Genomic DNA, 18,544 nt, shown 5'->3' with positions numbered 1-18,544 from the left:
CGCATTGTGTTCACAGATGGACAAAGTCATAATTTCCCCTCATTTTTCCTGCATGCACCCTTGAAGGTAAGACAGAAAAGTAATGTATTTCAAACAGAAAAGATTAATTTCCACACTTACCATTCTTGTTTTTATAATCCTAGTTCCTTCAAATATTCTAGTTGTGTTAGCTAGAAAAAGAACAAAGATCTTAATTTAAAGCAAATTAATTTTTAAATAAAAACATTATAAATTAGGTGCTGTGAGATGTAACATAAAACAAATATCTATGTCCTGGTCATAACTTGTTGAAAGTGGAAATGTATTTAGGAACACATATTTTGATCTAGGTTTTAAAAGACAAGTTACAAGGTTCTGTGTATAATTAATATGTCATGTATTCCTAATAATCTATTTGGTCATGCTTGACTAAAAATGTGCAACCAGAATTTAGTATGGCATGCTCTGAAAGAACTACTTGCTGAGTACACAAAGGAATCAGAATTTTGCAGCGAGGCAATGCCAAACACAGTCTCTGATATTGTGAATCAACCTGTCCAGAGGCATTAATGGCATTTATGCACATAGGTGGGACTTGAACCAAGGCCTCTTGGCTCAGAGGTATGGGCAGTACTACTGGGTCACAAGACAGACACAGTCTATCAGTTTTTTTTAAGTAATTTATCTTTCTAATCAACCTGATCAAGCAGATGTTATTACACATCTTTGGAGCAGGTAGAACTTGAACCCAGGCCTCCTGATCATTGACTAGAGACACTACTATTGCACCATAAGAAGACCCCCAAATAACAAGCTCCATTCACTTCTATTGGCATGTTTTGCCCGGATAATGAGGGAGTACCAATATTTTTGCTCAGTTTCAAAGTGAGGACCTTTTGCATGCTAGGCAAACATGATAACCACTACACTATGGAAACGTGATAAAATTCCACCTGTAGTTGGTCTTGAACCTACAACATTCTCAACTCAAGAGTGACAGCATTCCCTATAGAGCTACAGCTGATAAAAAACAATTTGTTAATGTCAAGTTAATTGCATTATTACATTTTTTAAAATTTAACCTATTTTTCTAATCAACCTGCTCAGAGATATTGTTACACACTCTGGTACAGGTGGGACGTGAACCTGGATCTCTCAGGTCAGGGGTAGGGCCACTACCACCATAATGCAAGAAGGCCCTAGACACAGTCTATGATGCCTATGTTGTTAAGACATAGCACCTGCAACCATTTGATTTTGACTTGCAAAAAAATCACCACTTATAATTGTACCCAACTGAACCTCAAACTCACCACACAATGGTACGTACACAAACTCTTCTTTTGTAGAAATTTAACATCTGAGATTTAGATAAGGCCAATTTTACTGTTCATGGAAATTAATGAAACTAGAAACTAGGGAAATTAGTTAATTGGTAAAATAACAACAAAAGTGGGAAGGGATGTTGAGGACTCAAGAGCATTGCTTGTAACAAAATAATCATGAACAACTAAAGAGGTAAGAGACAACATAAAACAGAATATCCATAAATGGAATGAATCTTAATTACAGTATAAGATGACAAAACAGATTGTAACAGCTACAAAAGGGGAATGTGAAAATAAACTTACAAAGGAAATAAAAATCAATAAAAGAATGTATAGAGCCCGTTCTGATGTAAAGCCATAACTCCATTCTCGTACAATCTTGTGTTATAAGAAAATCACGCACTAGCCGTGCTATTTAAATTAATGGGTCCGGAATCACATTATAGCCAATACAGGCAAGGAAAGTTCGCCTTCTACAAATAGTGGTCTAAATTCTTCAATTGCGTTAAAGCTGATTTGCGTTGAAGAAACACGCGTTATCTCAGAACTGACTGTAATTAAGAAAAAGAAGGTGGTTAAAGACAAAGTGGCCTCATTAAAACAGACAATGTCGATATTACAAATAAAGTTAACAAATTGTTTATTTTCACGAATATTCTTAGGTATGGGGGGAAAGTATGGCAGACGCCGCAAAGAATATAATCTTGAAGCATGGATGGGCCCTTGTTAAAATTAGCAAATTAACAGTAAAACAGAAAATAATGGCAAAATGTCAACTTAAATATGGCGGACAGAGCCCCTTTTAAAGGAGGTAAGTCTGCCAACACTCTTGCCTCATTAATAGGGCAGATACTTGGAGGATATTTCCTTTTGTGTGGGAGACTAATGCTAGGGACATAGTTTAAGAATAAAAGATCCCCCGTTCCTCTTAATTATCTCAAAGAGTTGTCTGAGTATGGAATTCACTTCCCCAGAAGGTAAGGGAGGCTGAGTCCTTAAATTTATTCAAAGTTGAATTAGATACATTTTTGATAGAGAAGACAGTCAAGGGTTCTGGCCAAAATGGCCCACTCTGCTCCTATGCTCCTAAATAAACATTTTTTTAACTACAATTTATGGAAGACTTGGAATAAAAGCAGTGTTTGTCGAATGTTGCTTTCTATTCGTCATTTATTAACTGAAAGTTGAAATTTTAAAAAACTCGAAAATCCTCATATTGCCTCTGCATAAAAATACTTCACTGTGTTTTTAGGCCAATATATCCTTAGTGAGTTACAGATCCTCACACATTTGTGAGTGTTATTGAACATGCTGGTGAACTACTCAACACTAGATGCAGAAAAATTGAACCCATTTCAAGGTTTATTCTATGTTTACTCTAAATACTAAACGCATATGCTTTTTGCAGATGTTACAATCTCTGAATGCATAATACTCATAAAAAGACACATTTTTACACATGCATCATTTCAGTCTGAACAATTACTTCCACTTAACTGAAATCACCTTTTGAATTTTATGCTTTGTGTTTCAGTTTATAAAAGCAGTTTGCTATATATCAATTTGAATCTGATTTCGATTTACTTCATTTGTCCATCATCCTTTGTCACACATCCATCTAGTTATAGAAGCTATGTCATTTATATGCTATTTACGAAGCCCAATATGTTTCAAAGCACAGCTTTATCATAGTGGAGAATACATCTGCAAGGAACAGATAACTATATTTTTGTCACTCCATAATACAACTATTCCATTATTGAACTTGTATTTGACAAGAATAAAAACTGTCAGTATGAGTTATGGGCAAGAAAAGCAAGACAGAAATGCAGTTGGGTGGGGAATGTGGTTGGGTTGTGGATGGATGATGAAGCAGAGCCACTTATACTCCAGTAAATTAAGGAATATAGAAGGAGACTTAACCACACATCTAAGGTCATGAGAGTTTCCACTGCTGTTTCATCAACCAACAATTTCACTGATTTGTCTGAAAATTTTTGAAAATGGCTATTCAAGTTTGTATAATACAATTATTTCAAAAATATTAGGAGATGATTCTTATTTTTCAGCAAAACTATCTTTTCCTATCAGGTAGCCCCATTGTGACCACAGTCCAGTGAAAGACACAGGTCCAGGCAGCAAGAGGTCAGTTAACCATTCTCATCGAATTCTAATGAGTGGAGGAGGAGATGAGTGAAGATAGGCTATGCCTCTTTTATCTAAAATTAGCTACTGCATTCTGATAAACTTTTACAGCTTTCAAGTGTTTCAGTATATGCGTGGTTGGTCAGGTGAGGGAGATTGTCAGGTGAAGGGGGCAATTGGTTTGTGTTGGGTCAGGGATTGTCTAGCATGAGGTGGGGAATAGTTAGATGGAGGGGACTTAGTCAGGTTGGGGTCTTGGGACACAGAGGAGGTTGTAGTTAGATCTGCTAGCGGGATGTTTGGTGGAAGTTGGGAGTGTCACATGGCACTTAGTTCAGTTATACAGGCTAATCTTGGATTTAGACCTGGTTATTGAGCAGTGTGATATTTCTTGGGCAAATATCCAGGAAAGTCCACTATATCCTGCATTTCATTTTTTTAAAAATCTGGTCCATGTCTCTGACACTGAGCTCAGGATTCCAAGTAACAGAAATCAGTCCATCAAGAGTTTAAACTTTCTGGGAAATTTCAGAACAAGTGTGTCTTCAAGACTTACACATGGTCCTGACATGCTTCTCTCAACTCAAGCCCAGATTTTGACACTTTGGATACCAGGTGCTTTGGGTCACAGTGCTTTACAGCATTCTCAGTGACAACATACGGAACAGCCATAAAGACACAAACACTAACAGTTCTAAAATGGATTAAATACACAGTGCTAAATAGTATGCATTATAAAAAGCAAACAACATCTGGGTGCTGCTTGAAGGTCAAAATAATATACTTGGAGTTCAGAACACACTGTAAACCTCCTGAGCTTTGCTCTTGGTTTATGCCAATATTCAAACACCACATTGTATCACTGTAGATATTCACACTTGTTATATTTACCAACATGTGCAATCAAAAATATAAATATTGCAAATACTTATCAAAACAAAAAATTAATTTAGGTGAAACTTAGTTTTCCTCCAAACAGTATTCATTTTTAAGGCTGATGGCCCTGTTAGGTATTTCTAATTTTATTTCAGGTTCCTGTCTCTCCTTCCTGTTTTAATACTGCATTACCACTGGTTTAATTTCCTTTCAAAAACACTGCTTTGATATTGTTTCCACACATTTGTAGATTGTCAGGTTTTATTGTAAACTGCAGATTGTTTTTCCATTTTGATTTGAATTTACAATTATATTATCAAAATATAATTATGTTTGGTGTGTTATTTACAGTAGGCAATAATAAATTGTTTATGAATGTCTAATTTTTAAAGTATTTCTTCACAGCTTTGCAAACAGTTCTTGAATCTTAAATCCACATGCTGTTATCCATGGAATTAAAAGTGTTTATACACTTACAAATTGATCAGATTTGTTCTATCTTGCCAACATATGGGAAATAAATCTTACAACAGGGTATCAATGATCAGTAGTGGTAAGGGAGAGGCAGAAGCACAGTAAAGAACTTGCAGTTATACTTACATTATGTTTTTAATTAGAAGACCATTTATTCATGTTAAAACATGAATAAATGTTTCAAACTAGAATTATTTTTCTCATGTTGACTCACCTTGAAACAGCATTGTCTGGCTAAAATCGCTTCGCAGATCATTCTGACACACAGCTTGAACACGAAACAGGTAGAGTTTATCCAGAGAGACATGATTGATAATTGCTTCCTGTGTTAAGAATATAAAGGAGCAAATTGCATATTGCATGTTCAGTTAATAAATTGTAGGAGCAGTTAGAATTCAATGGTCTTAAAAATACTAAATTCTCCATACAATAACATGCACTTTTCTAATTATTTTTAGTGTGACCTATGGTCAGCTACGTACACCAGCTTAATTAGCTGGAGTTCAAATCAAACAATGTTTTAACATACTAACAAAAATAATTAAAAGAATCAACAAACACCTATTTATTCAAAAGAGAGAGAATATTCTTGCCCCAGTAGGTTTGAACTATTTCTAATTCTCAGAGCTCAGGAGATATTTAAAGATCCAAATATTAATACTGTATGGTACAAAATCATTATCCCTCAGGCACTAGGACTAGATTTAAATTTATGAACAGATAAATCAATATCTTCTGTGTATTAGTGTGATTAAGCTGCAATAAAATAAATAAGCACAAAAGAAGAATTACAGTGTAATTTATTTTACAGCGAATAAAGTCTGCTTTTAGGCAAAATATATAGGCCTTTTGTATTGTTATATTAGTAGCAATTCTGACTCAATGTAGTGACAAGACCATATTTGTTGCATGCAATGGCCAATGGCTTCTGTTTAAAGGCAGTTATGGCTCTCTACCAAATGAACAGTATTCCAGCATGTCTGGGTTTATTCAACATGCTGTATCTGATTGACTTCTGGGGAGGTTCCAACAAAAATCCATGTTCTTTTCAAGGACCACCTGTGCCCCCCCATCCTGGAAAAAACATTCTTTCTTAATCTCATTACCCCACAGGATCTCTGCAGCTTCTAAACGGGAGTGCGGCATCTGTTTGGCAAACCAGCTGATGACAACCCCTCTGCTCAGCTGTTAGCAGCAGAGACTATATGCTCAAACATGTGAAACAGCCCAAACAATATCAGCATCAGATCCAGAGTTGTTATATCACATCAATAAAATCAGGTAAAAAATACTTCACAGAAGTGCAGTAATATTGTTGCGGCAAGTTGACAAATTCAATCTTGTTCTTGAACATATAACGTACATCAAACATTGTGCAAGTCCCAATGTTAATGATTGGTACTGAATTCTCAAACACCAACTTAACTGGGCATGCCAGTAACTTTGGGCTTTAAGGTTGTCAAGCCATCAGTGTGATATCTGTCACTTGATAACTACTACCTTCATTTCCAGTCTTTGCAATAGATAAAAATAGATAAAGAAACTAACAAACAAAAACAGAGAATTTGTAAGATACATGGAAATCTACTGACAAAATTGCTCAAGTGTTTGTTGGAAATTTGAAACAAAAACAGAAATTGCTAGAGGAATTCTGGAGGTTGGCAACGTCTGTGGAGAGAAAGCAGAGTTAATGTTTTTAGTCCAGTGACCCTTCTTCAGAACAGTGTCATTGGACTTGAAATGTCAACTCTGCTTTCTCACCACAGATGCTGCCAGACCTGCAGAGTTTCTTCAGCAATTTTTTATTTGTTTTCAATTTCCAGCATCCGCAGTTCTTTGTTTTTGTTTTCGTCGGAAATTTGACTGGTAAGTTTTGCTTCCAGAAGTTGGTTTAGTCTTGAATGTATGAGGGTTGATTAGTAAGTTCGAGGATGAGACAAAAATTGGTGGGTGGATAAATAATGAGGAGGATAGCCTAAAATTACAGTGGGGTATAGATAGGCTGGCCAGATGGGGTGATCAGTGGCAAATGGAATTCAATCCAGTTAAATGCGAGGTGATGCGCTTGGGCAGGACAAACAAGGCAAGGGAATACACGATGAATGGAAGGAACCTGGGAAGCACCAAGAATCAGAGGGACCTAGATGTACATGTCCACCAGTCCCTTAATGTAGTGGAATGGGTAGATAAAGTGGTTAAGAGTGTATATCTGCTCCTATGATGCTGCTTGGCCTGCTGTGTTCATCCAGCCCTGCACCTTGTTGTCAAGAATGTATACGGTTTGTTTGCCTTTATTAGCCAAAGCATAGACTTTAACAGCAGGGAGGTGATGCTGGAACTGTGTAAAATGTTGGTTACGCCACAGGTAGAGTATTGTGTGCAGTTCTGTAATCCACATTATAGGAGAGATGTGACTGTGTTGGAGAGGGTGAGGAAGAGATTTACCAGGACGTTGCTTGAGAGTTTTAGTTATGAAGAGAGGTTGGATAGACTGGCATTGATTTCCTTGGAGTAGAGAAGATTAGGGGGACATGATTAGGATGTATAACATTATGAGGAGCATTGATGGTAATAAACTTTGTCCCTTGGTGGAGGAATCAATAACCTGACGGCACAGATTTAAGAAAAGGGGCTGGAGCTTTAGAGGGAATGTGAGAAAACATTTTTTCACCCAGAGGTTGGGGAGAATCTAGAACTCACTGCCTGTAAGGGTGGTAGAGACAAAAACCCTCCGAACATTTATGACGAATTTAGATGTGCACTTGCAATGCCAAGGCATACAAGACTATAGGCCAAGTGCTGGAAAATGGGATTAGAACAGTTGGCTGCTTGTTTTTGACTGGTGCAGACTCAATAGGCTGATGGGCCTTTTTCTATGCAATGGACCTCTGTAACTCTGTGACTAATCTATTGTAATCACAATATGGTATCCTCAACACTGGCAAGACCAAAAGCAGACTGGGTGGCTGCTTTGCAGAACACCTCCAATCTGTCTATAATAATGACCCTGCCCTTCCAGTCACTTACTATTTCAATGCATCTTCTTGCTACCATGTTAACAATTCTGCCATTGGCATGCTGCAGTTTTCCAAGCTGATTTTCCATTTTTCCATTTAGACATTACAGCCTTCAGGACTCAAGATTGAATTCCATAACTTCAAAGCATGAACACTTTTCTCCATTTCAATTACATCCCCTTCTCCGTCCCCTCACTATCTTGTTTCCATGGGTTTGCTCTCAGCAAAGCCAACCTATTTTTGACTATTCACACCTGCTTTTAGCAGCTATTTTCCACCAGTGTCTCTCTTTTACTATTGTTAGCACTCCCTTTGTCTCCACTCTGGTCCTTTGGACAGTTTCACCATCTGTCTCATTTACTCTTCCTCCCCTTCGCAGGGATTGGTTAACTCAGTTGGCTGGATGGTTATTTATGATGAAAAATGACACCAACAGTGCAGGCTCAATTCCCGCGCTGGCTGAGGTTACAATGAAGGAATCTCCTTCTCAACTTTTCCTCTGACCTGAGGCATGGTGACCCTCAGGTTAAGCCACCACCAGTCATCTCCCTCCTGAAAGAGTGGTTCTACGGTCTGGTAGGACTATGGCAACTTTACCTTTACCTCCCCCTTTGTGAATAGCATAAAAACTATAATTTTCAAGCCCCTTCAGTTTTGATGAAAGTAATATTGAATTCAAATCGTTAACTTTGTTTCACCTTCCACAAATGCTGTCAGACTGACTTAATTTCTTCAGCACTTTGTTTTGAATTTATTCACGACAAACCTTTATTTCCTGTCACTCAGCCAACGACATGCAAATACATGTGGTTACTGACCCTTTCATTCCATGAACTCTAACTTCACTAACAGGTATGTTATTTAGAACTCCTAACAAATATGAGTTGAACAATGCACATCAACTGCAACACCCTCATAAATTCTCCGTATTACTTCATCAAAAAATATTCAAGTGGAAAAGTTAAACACAATTTGCCCTTAATAAATTCATGCTGACATTTTTTTAAAAAATCTGCATTTGTCCAAATGACTGTTAATTTTATCCTGAATTATCACTTCAAAAATTTTTCCATCATTGAGATTAAGCTATCCGTGCATCTCTTTTTTAAACAAGTATGTAGTATTTACAGTTCATCAGTCCTTGAGCACAACTCATGTATCTAAGGAGGATTGGAAGATTATGGTGAGAGGTGCAGTTTTCACCTTTACTCTCCTCAGTTTTCACAGATTTACTACTTGAACATCTTACTACACTCCAGAGAGAGAAAAAAAACTTTGTTTCATTTCTCTTTGTTAAATTGCTTGCTTGTGCTATAATGGCAAAATCTTACTTAATTCTCAAATGTCTGGAAGTTTTACTCCAGTAAAAGTGAAATATACGATAAGTCTGAATTAAATCATTTTTTCACATGGATTCAGAATATTTCAATATTAGTGGTTACTCCATGTACATCAATTCATCAACTTTCTTCCAGGTTAAATAATCAAAAGTTACAGGATAGCGTTCTTTCTGCCACCATCTTCTCATGTGATATATTCTGCTGGTTCTCAAGTTAATTTAGATAAGTATCTGCTGAAGAATAGCCAGTTATGACAATGGACAACTTGGCAATGCATCATGGCCTAGACTACATTTTGATTGATTTTTGCAAGATTTCATAAAATGCAACACAGATAACAATATTTTTGAAGAAATTGAAAACAGAAATAGAAATGAACAAAAGAAGCTTTCAACTATAACGAATAGATGAAATCAGATTCTGTTATACAATACAACAGGCTACAGGATAGCACCTGAGGAAAAGGACAATGAAACTTTGCATTAGTGAAGCTTTTTAAAAAATATGGACAATCTTTAAATTAAAACTAAAAATGAATCTAGGCATTCAACTAAAATGAGTTATTAACATTAATAAATTCTCACATACAAGACAAAGAAATAAAGCTGCAGGAAGAACTGAGACTGTTTCCTGAACTTATTAAGATTAATGAAGAAAATGTTGCTTCCTGCTGTTTGAATACTGCAGTTTTGTTACATTGAAATGTAACAGATTTTGATACTTGGGTATCTAATTTTTTTAAAGTTCCAAAACTTGTGCAATCTACATGGAAGCAGTTTATGGTTTACACTTCAACTGCTCACAGTTCTCCTAGATTTCCTTATTTAATGTGATCTTTATTCCCAAGCACTTTGTATCTAAAAGATTGTTTGATTATAGCATCCATCAACCTCTGAAACTTGATGTTTTCCATTGACAGCAATGGGAATTTGAGTCTTAGGCAGTCATTGCCTTACCATCTCCATTTCTTTCATGTAAGATAGCATCTATAATGCTTTGATCGGTGAACATGTCTTGATAGCCACTTTGTATTTTTCCTGTCTAACTTTAATTGATTATTCTAGGAAATTTCAGAAAGAGTTAAATTTTAAAATTTATGTTCATGTGGATTTTGAATAATTCTAATTTCTCTAATTTTAAAGATTTCAAGATATATTGTTATTTTATGCTTTCATTCTCATTTAATTGGGCTATTTTTCAGTACTGAAGTTGATTACACTTGCATGCACAGAGGCTTGAGCAACATTCAGGCTTGGGCCAAGAATGGCAAGGAACATTTGTACCACACAATTGTCTGGCAGTAATCATCTTCATGAAGAGAGAATCTAACTATCTCCCATTGGCATTCAACACTTACATTTGCATCACTTTACCAGCCATCATTAACATCCTAGGGGATTACCAAGAACTTAGCTGGACCAGTCATATAACCTCTGAAGCTACAACAGTAGAATAGCAAATGGGAATTCTACAGTGAGCAACATAGCTCCTGAATCTCTTAAGACTGTCCACAATCTAAAAGGCGTAAATCAGAATTATGATGTAATACTCTTCACTTGCTTGGATAATGCAACTGTCGCCACACTCAAAAGTTACAACACCATCCAAGAAAGGAGTCTGCATGAATCACTCCCTCTATTACTAGTACACTGTGGTAGCAGTATGTATTATCAAACAGATGCACTGCAGCACATGCCAAAAGTGCCTTCAACAACACCTTCCAAAACCACAATCTCTTTCATCTTCAGCAATACTCGCACCACACGCGTGATTTTTTTTTTAAAAACCATCGATGAAAAAATTATAACCCTGCAAAAACAATCTAAATTTCTGATAACCTGCCTCTCCATTTCTTTTAGATTACCTGCCTTCAAGGTGTGAAATACATTTTAAAATTAAGGATAAAAATGTGGAATGTATTGACTGACTAAGTATCTTGACCACATTTCATGGACTCCCACATATATTTTTGCAGACATGTGGAGTCCGTATTCAACATATACATGGCTTGCACCAGACTGCAGCTTGCTTTTCATTATCTGAAGGAGGCTGTTTCTCAATCTTTGGTTGCACTTCAGTCCTCCACTCCAAACCTTTGGAAACCTGACACAGAGGGGGATGCTGGCAAGTCAGAGGACGCTCTTAGGTCTGCTCCTGGTCTTGGCCAAGATGGCCATTAATAAGTCCAGGCAGCAGGCTATACAGGAAATTATCAGACCTGCCCAGTGTCCAATGACACTCATGAGGTCTTCTCTTAAAGTTAGGTACTGTGGACACTGGAGTGCATCAACTCTCCCACAACTCAACCTTTAATTTAAATGTATTGGATTTTCTTTAACGATTGGATTTTGGTCACAGCACCCCTTTAAGGGGCTCCCATTAGCTAATTTGTTTAATTTGTTAATTTATAATGTTTACTCAAAACAAAAATATAAATAAGGAAGATAACTTAAGAAGCTAACAACTAGTCAACTTGCTAATTTGATTAATTGAATTATAAAGTAGGACAGTAGGCTTGTTGCGGCACTGTGGTAGTGTCCTTACTTCTGAGCCAGTAGGCCTGGGTTCAAATCCCAACTGCTTCAGAGGTATTTAATAATATCTCTGAACAGGTTGATTAGAAACTATGTACAAAAAGGGACAGCAGGGACACTCCACTGGTACGTGGAAAATAGGCAAACATTTGTAATGCTGCATTCTGAAAATAAACAAACTATTAAGAAAAGGATCTGTTTCATCTTTCACCACAAGCATGTGGTGTAGACATCTTTATTATGGGACAGTGCAGATCTTCAAGGTTTATGAGATACAAGCTTATATATCTTCATGCCTCAACCCTCAGTTATCAACATAGTTAACCTATTTCAGTCTGTGAATTTCTCCTCAGTCTGGATCAGGTGTCCCCTTCTTAGGCTACACTTTTTGTATTCTTTATTATAAAAATGGCAGGATGTTCAAATCTTAAATGTCAGTCAAGTACAGCTTTAGTTAAAAGAACCTTCAAGCAAGCTCAACATAGGAATATTTCTGCCTGTTACTCGAGGTTTGTGCTTAACAAAATGCAATTTATTGATTGGCAAGCAGCAATTTTATCACATTCAAACTAATTAGATTTGAAATGCTGTCGAAACTGTTTTATTTAAAAGTACAAACTCAACATCACCACAATAGAACAGACACAGGCCTAGCAAATAGATTATCTGCTGTTTATTCAACTAAGTTTCACTTGATTTCCCTTTTCAACTGGGGTTTGTCTCAAAAGATATATATTTTGAAACCTTTGTTTCTTTCACAAGGTTGACTCAGAATTCTGATGTCTGCAGTACAATTTTGAGTTTTCAGCAGGTTGGTGGGGATGGAGGAGAGAACAGGCAACCAGTTCGCCACCCATTCCTGGATCTTTAACCTCCTGTAAGGGGCTTATGTCATCAGGAACATGATTTTCAATCTTTGGTTTAGAAAACCTGAATAGTCAGGTGCATAATAGTACACAGCTGTCAAATTCATTGCAGGGACATTTGTGATGTTATTTTCACGCTTTAAAGATGATAGTAGGATAAGCCAACCTGTACTGGGTCTAGCACAAACTTGCTAGTTAACTTCCTGTTCTAATCAACAAGGCAATAGCAGCCCCAAACTGTCTTTTCCACTTGCACCAGGAAAGCAGCTCCTTTTGCCCTAAGGCACTCAGCATTCATAATTGAGCACCAAGCTCACTTCCTGACCAATTATGATATTTGAATTTAAAAATAGCATCACAGTAGTGGGATAACAAGGTGTAGAACTGGATGAACATAGCAGGCCAAGCACCATCAGAGGAGCAGGAAAGCTGACGTTTCGGGTTTCCAACTCCTCTGATGCTGCTTGGCCTGCTGTGTTCATCCAGCTCTACACCTTGTTATCTCAGATTCTCCAGCTTTGGCAGTTCCTACTATCTCATCACAATAGTGATGCAGCTTGGCCACAGTGTGGGGACCTGGATTTATCTGGGTGTCAGATTCTGACCCTGTGCTGAAAATCTAGTCCCAAATCTCTGCAGTGAGGCGTGAACTCAAAACTGGCCTATTCAGAGAAAAACTAAGTAGCAGCAGTGACCACATTTAGCACACTGGGAGGAATGCTTTTTCTCCCCCGGGTTTCATTCTATAATGTTTAGATATAATTATTTTCACTTGCAATTTCTATTTTTACCAGAAGGTTTAACCTCTGCATCAAGAGTGGTAAAAATCCATGCAAATCAACATTGTGATTTAGAACTCTTGACAAAAGGGAACTACATAATTTATTGATTGACTGACGATTTTGCCAACCGTTATGTGCAGAAGAATAAATACGACTAAGAAGTCATTAAGGATCATTGTCTCATACTAAGTGCTGTGTCAACTATCACCCCTGATTCAGCTTTTTCTCCAGCTAATTCAATACTTCAACTAAGTAGGTATGTCTCTCATTTTTCTTCTTCCAATGTGTAACATCTTGCAATTACCTTGAAAACCTTACTTTATCTATATTATCACTTTGGGCCAATTGGAATCATTGTGAATGATAGAAGGGCAGATTAATTTATACTTATGTCTACTTCACGCAAGTAATGACTTAGAAATTCTCACTTCTTCAACTGACATCAAGAACTTATTAAGACAGAAATCTTCGAACAGAAACCATGTCCTACAACTCCTTTACCAAATCAGTTTACTGGTGTGCTAAACTGCAGAACCAGTGAAAAGAATTTAAGCTATTCGAAGCGAAAGGAATTGTTCTCAAGCCAATCACACCAAAATATGAATTGTTTGTTCCTCTTTTACCTTATGACAATATATACCTCTACAATACCAAATAACAAAATCGGTTTCCTTTGTGCAACTCATTTTGCATTTAATTTCTTAAAAGCAACTTGATGAATTATTCTGTAAATTTAGCTGATCTTTAAATTCTTTGATGTGCTTCTCCCAAACATTTGTGCTCATTAAAAAAAAATACTCTATTTGGGGACCGCTTTGCGGAACACCTACGCTCGGTTCGCAACAAACAACTGCACCTCCCAGTCGCGAACCATTTCAACTCCCCCTCCCATTCCTCAGACGACATGTCCATCCTTGGCCTCTTGCAGTGCCACAACGATGCCACCCGAAGGTTGCAGGAACAGCACCTCAAATTTCGATTGGGAACCCTGCAACCCAATGGTATCAATGTGGACTTCACAAGCTTCAAAATCTCCCCGCCCTGAACTGCATCCCAAAACCAGCTCAGCTTATCCCCACCTCCCTCATCTGTCCTTCCTCCCACCTATCGCCTCCTCCCACCTCAAGCCCCACCCTCATCTCCTACCTACTAGCCTCATCCCGCCCCCTTGACCTGTCCGTCCTCCCTGGATTGACCTATCTCCTCCCTAACTCCCCACCTACACTCACCTTTACTGGCTCCATCCCTGCCTTTTTGACCTGTCTGTCTCCTCTCTACCTATTTTCTCCTTTATCCATCTTCTATCCGCCTCCCCCTCTCTCCCTATTTATTTCAGAATCCCCTTCCCCTCCCCCATTTCTGAAGAAGGGCTAGGCTCGAAACGTCAGCTTTCCTGCTCCTCTGGTGCTGTGTTCATCCAGCTCTACACCTTGTCATCTCAGATTCTCCAGCACCTGCAGTTCCTACTATCTCTATTCAACGGAATTTTGATTTAACTAATGTTTTCACTTGGGGGAAAGGTCACATACAAAATCAAAACGGAGAACATGGGACTGTGAATGAAGACTGTCAGTGGAAGACAGTTGTAAAAACTGGCAGAAGATGATGGCAAGTATTCCAGGACAACGGCAAGTCTGTTCATGATTGCTAAATTGACTACTAGCTCATATTTCCAACCACAAGTTAGAATAATTCCGTAACACCATTATTCATGCACCCTTGAGAGTTTGTGCAAGCTCTTAATAAGCCTAAGTAAATTTAACTGCTAATTTCCTACTTATTTCATTATTCCCACGAAAATGGGTTGGAAAACATATTATTTTGCAACGAGATGAGGAAAAATCTATCTTCCCTTCCTGATTATGTTTTGATCCTGAGAAAAATGATATTTCTGCAGCAATTATTACCCTAATCTATCAAATCAATATAAATATTCAGCAAAATTAAAAATAAAGGACTTTATGTTCCATGATACAATGAGAAAGGAGTTAACACATTGCAACAATGCACTTCAAAAGAAGCTTGTTCATAGTAATGCAACTTGGGACACCCTGAGGCACATTAAATGGACTGCTTTTAGTGCAGCCTACCCATTCTCTCCTATTCTTAGCCCTCATTATCACTTACTCAGTTTCTTTTCTATCCTAGTTTACTATCAATAGTCACCTTGCATACCTATCCCTTTCATATCTCCCTCTCACTGGACTCCGTCTCCAAATATCTGGTTACCTCTTCACCTGACCCCTCCCCAAAACCACCCCCAACAGCACAGCCCCCAACCCTGTCTTCACCAATATATGCTACATTTTCCCAGCTGCTATCAGTTCTGATGAAGCGTCACTAGACTTGAAACATTAATGCTGCTTTCTCCTCACAGATGCTGCCAGGCCTACTGAGTTACTACAGCAATTTTTGTTTTTGTTTCAGATTTTCAGGATCCACAGTTCTTTCTTTTATTTCAGAAAGATAAGCACTGCCACAACACTCAAACATGAACATTATAAACAATTCAAAAGAAATATATTGATAATTTGAATGAGTGATTAATAGAAATGACCATTAAAAATGCCAAGCACCACAGCTTAATAAGAAAGCCAATTTTTGCCTCTTTGGATAAGAAGCAGAACTCGGGAGAATAAAATAATAAGCCCTAATCATGATCACCAGGGAAGGGGGTGGTGACTAGAGCCGAGATTAATTTAACACTGGCCTTGGGTCACTTCTGGTAAGGCACACTTTGAGCTAACCTTGGCAAAATTCACATGAAAGTTAGGGTTGGGAGCGAGTGGATGTTCTGTCTGGGGCATCCTCCTCTCATGGCCTGTTTTCTGACTTGCCCTCTCCCACATTCCTATCCTTTTTTACCTCCTCTCTCTACTCCTCCACCACACCACCACCCCCCCTCCCCATACTGATCATCCTATTCTGCCCCATTTAACCTGAAGAGGAGAATCCATGGGCTTTATGCTCCAAAAATTTCCACTCGCACTATTACACCACCAGCCAACATTTCACAATGAAATGGAAGTCTTTTTCTGCTGTTTATTTCAGGAGAGACTTAAATGCAATTTGATATAAGTTGATTTGTTTTGTAAAAATGAAATGAATGAAAAATTAGCAGGAGCAACTTGGCAGTTGGATTAGCATTTTGCCTCCTCCAAGACCTCTTTCACAGTCATTGCCTGACTTTACACTGAGAGGAAATACAGATAATGCTTACACTCATGCCTAAAACGCCAGCAAAAATATTAAGTGGACAAAAATAAAGGAACCTTTGCATGACTGCAATCTGATCAACCACAAATGTAATGAAAAGGACATGTGAAATTAAAATGAGGCAGAAAATTTGATCAGGCAAGAATCTCGTGAGAAGGGCAATGGCAAGTTGTGAAGCATGAAGTTACACAATACTACTTGAACAGATTTAGAGAAAGTTAATGGAATTATTATCATTCTCAGACCAAAATTTGCTCGAACAGGGCATTTGACAACATCTGCTAGCAGTTAGACTTTGTCCTAGACCATTCAACTTAAGCATGGGTTGCTGAAAATAAAAGCTGATAAAAGGCACAACAAAGGAAACAGGGCAGGAGCAAATTACTGCAGATGATGGAATCTGTACTGAAAACAACAAAAAAATGCTGGAGATCACAGGGGGTCAGGCAGCATCTATGGACAGAAAGCAAGCTAATGTTTTGTGTCTAGATGACTCTTCATCAGAGCTGATGTGAAATGTGGAGAGGGCAGTATTTATGCAATAGTTGGAGGTGGGTGGGGTGGGGTGGGGATGGTAGAGTGCCGGGGGAGAAAGGATGTTGATAGTTCAGATTAAATGATCGGATTGGGAGAATGGCAGAACAATAGTGTGTCTAACTGCCAGACTGGAAAGAACACAGAGTTCCACTGGGGTGGGGGGACGGGAGAGAGGACACAGTAACAGAGAATGTAACAAGTAAAGGAATGGGAGTAGGTTCACAATTTGAAGGTGTTGAACTCAATATTAAATGCAGAAGGTTGTAAAGTGCCTACTCTGAGCCTACTCTGAAGACGAGATATTGTTCCTCCAGTTTGTATTGTAACTCACTGGAGCACTGCTGCATGCAGAGGACAGACAAGTGGGCATGCGACCAGGGATGCTGTAATAAAGTGACTGGCTATGCGCATGGACCAGAGGTGTTCTGCAAAGCGGTCACCCAGTTTGGTTTCTCCAATGTAGAGTAGGCCACATTGGGTGCAGCGCATACAAACAGAGCATCTGGGACCTAAGTGAGCAGGTTAAGCGACAAACTATCTCCTTAACCAGTCAGTTGAAGGATTCAGAAACAAACCAGTACGGCCTTAGAATAGTTAAGAGTGGTGAATTCAAAGAATAATTAGTTACAGAACGATAAAGGTAGGTAATAATAAACTGTGTTGAGAAAATATGAGATAATGAATTTAAAATGTGACGTTTTTATAATTGCCCTAAAATACAAATTCTGGAGGAGTGAGATTCTGTATTTTTAAATTCATAGAATCCTTACAATGTGGAAGCAGGCCATTTGGCCCATCAAGTCTACACTGACCCTCCAAAGAGCATCCTACCTAGACCCACTTCCCTACCCTATCCCTGTGACCCTGCATTTACCATAGCTAATCCACCTAACTTGCACATCCCTGGACACTGTGGGCAATTTAGCACCTAATCTGCATATCTTTGGACTGTGGGAGGAAACCGAAGCACCCGGAAGAAACCCACAGAGACATGGGGAGAATGTGCAAACTCCACATAGACAGTTGCCTGATTTAAACACAGACCTTGTAGCCCAAAAGTAGGGACACCAGTATTGCAACACAACAGGCTCCACTTAGAATAGTTAATTTTCAGTGCTAGAAATGGTAGCTCTGGTAATAAGTAATTAATACTTAGAATGCAGTTAAAAAGGTGCTTGTCAACTTACTAGGCCTAAATATCTGTGGCTGGTTTAGTTTGTATTTACTATGCAAATACAGCAACACCAGTCAAGCCCCATGTTGGACACCATTGTTTAAGGGCCTTCTGGTGCAGTGGTGATATCCTTATCTCTGCACAAGAAGGTCAGGGTTCAAGTCCCATCAGATCCAGAGATGTAGCACAACAGGCTGATTAAAAATAACTACAGCAACTTCATGACCAATGGTGAGACAGACATCAAAACATTGTTTTTTTGCTAAGTCACGGTGG

General features: G+C 38.3%; 1 protein-coding gene across 1 annotated transcript in view; it reads right to left on the bottom strand.

Annotated features, from left to right (window-relative positions):
- The window catches only part of LOC109912514 (receptor-type tyrosine-protein phosphatase gamma-like), a 767,972-nt gene that overhangs the window by 132,145 nt on the left and 617,283 nt on the right, over positions 1–18,544 (bottom strand). Inside the window, exons 10-11 of the mRNA XM_048606500.1 lie at positions 5,017–5,125; positions 121–170 (exon numbers count right to left, since the gene is read on the bottom strand). Coding sequence (XP_048462457.1) covers positions 121–170; positions 5,017–5,125 — 159 coding nt within the window. The remainder of the gene's footprint in view (positions 1–120; positions 171–5,016; positions 5,126–18,544) is intronic.

The sequence above is a fragment of the Rhincodon typus genome, chromosome 16, assembly GCF_021869965.1.
Source record: "Rhincodon typus isolate 14 chromosome 16, sRhiTyp1.1, whole genome shotgun sequence".
In the NCBI taxonomy this organism is placed as follows: domain Eukaryota; kingdom Metazoa; phylum Chordata; class Chondrichthyes; order Orectolobiformes; family Rhincodontidae; genus Rhincodon; species Rhincodon typus.
Note: the sequence above shows the minus strand (reverse complement) of the source record. Positions and strands in the feature narration are given on the sequence as shown.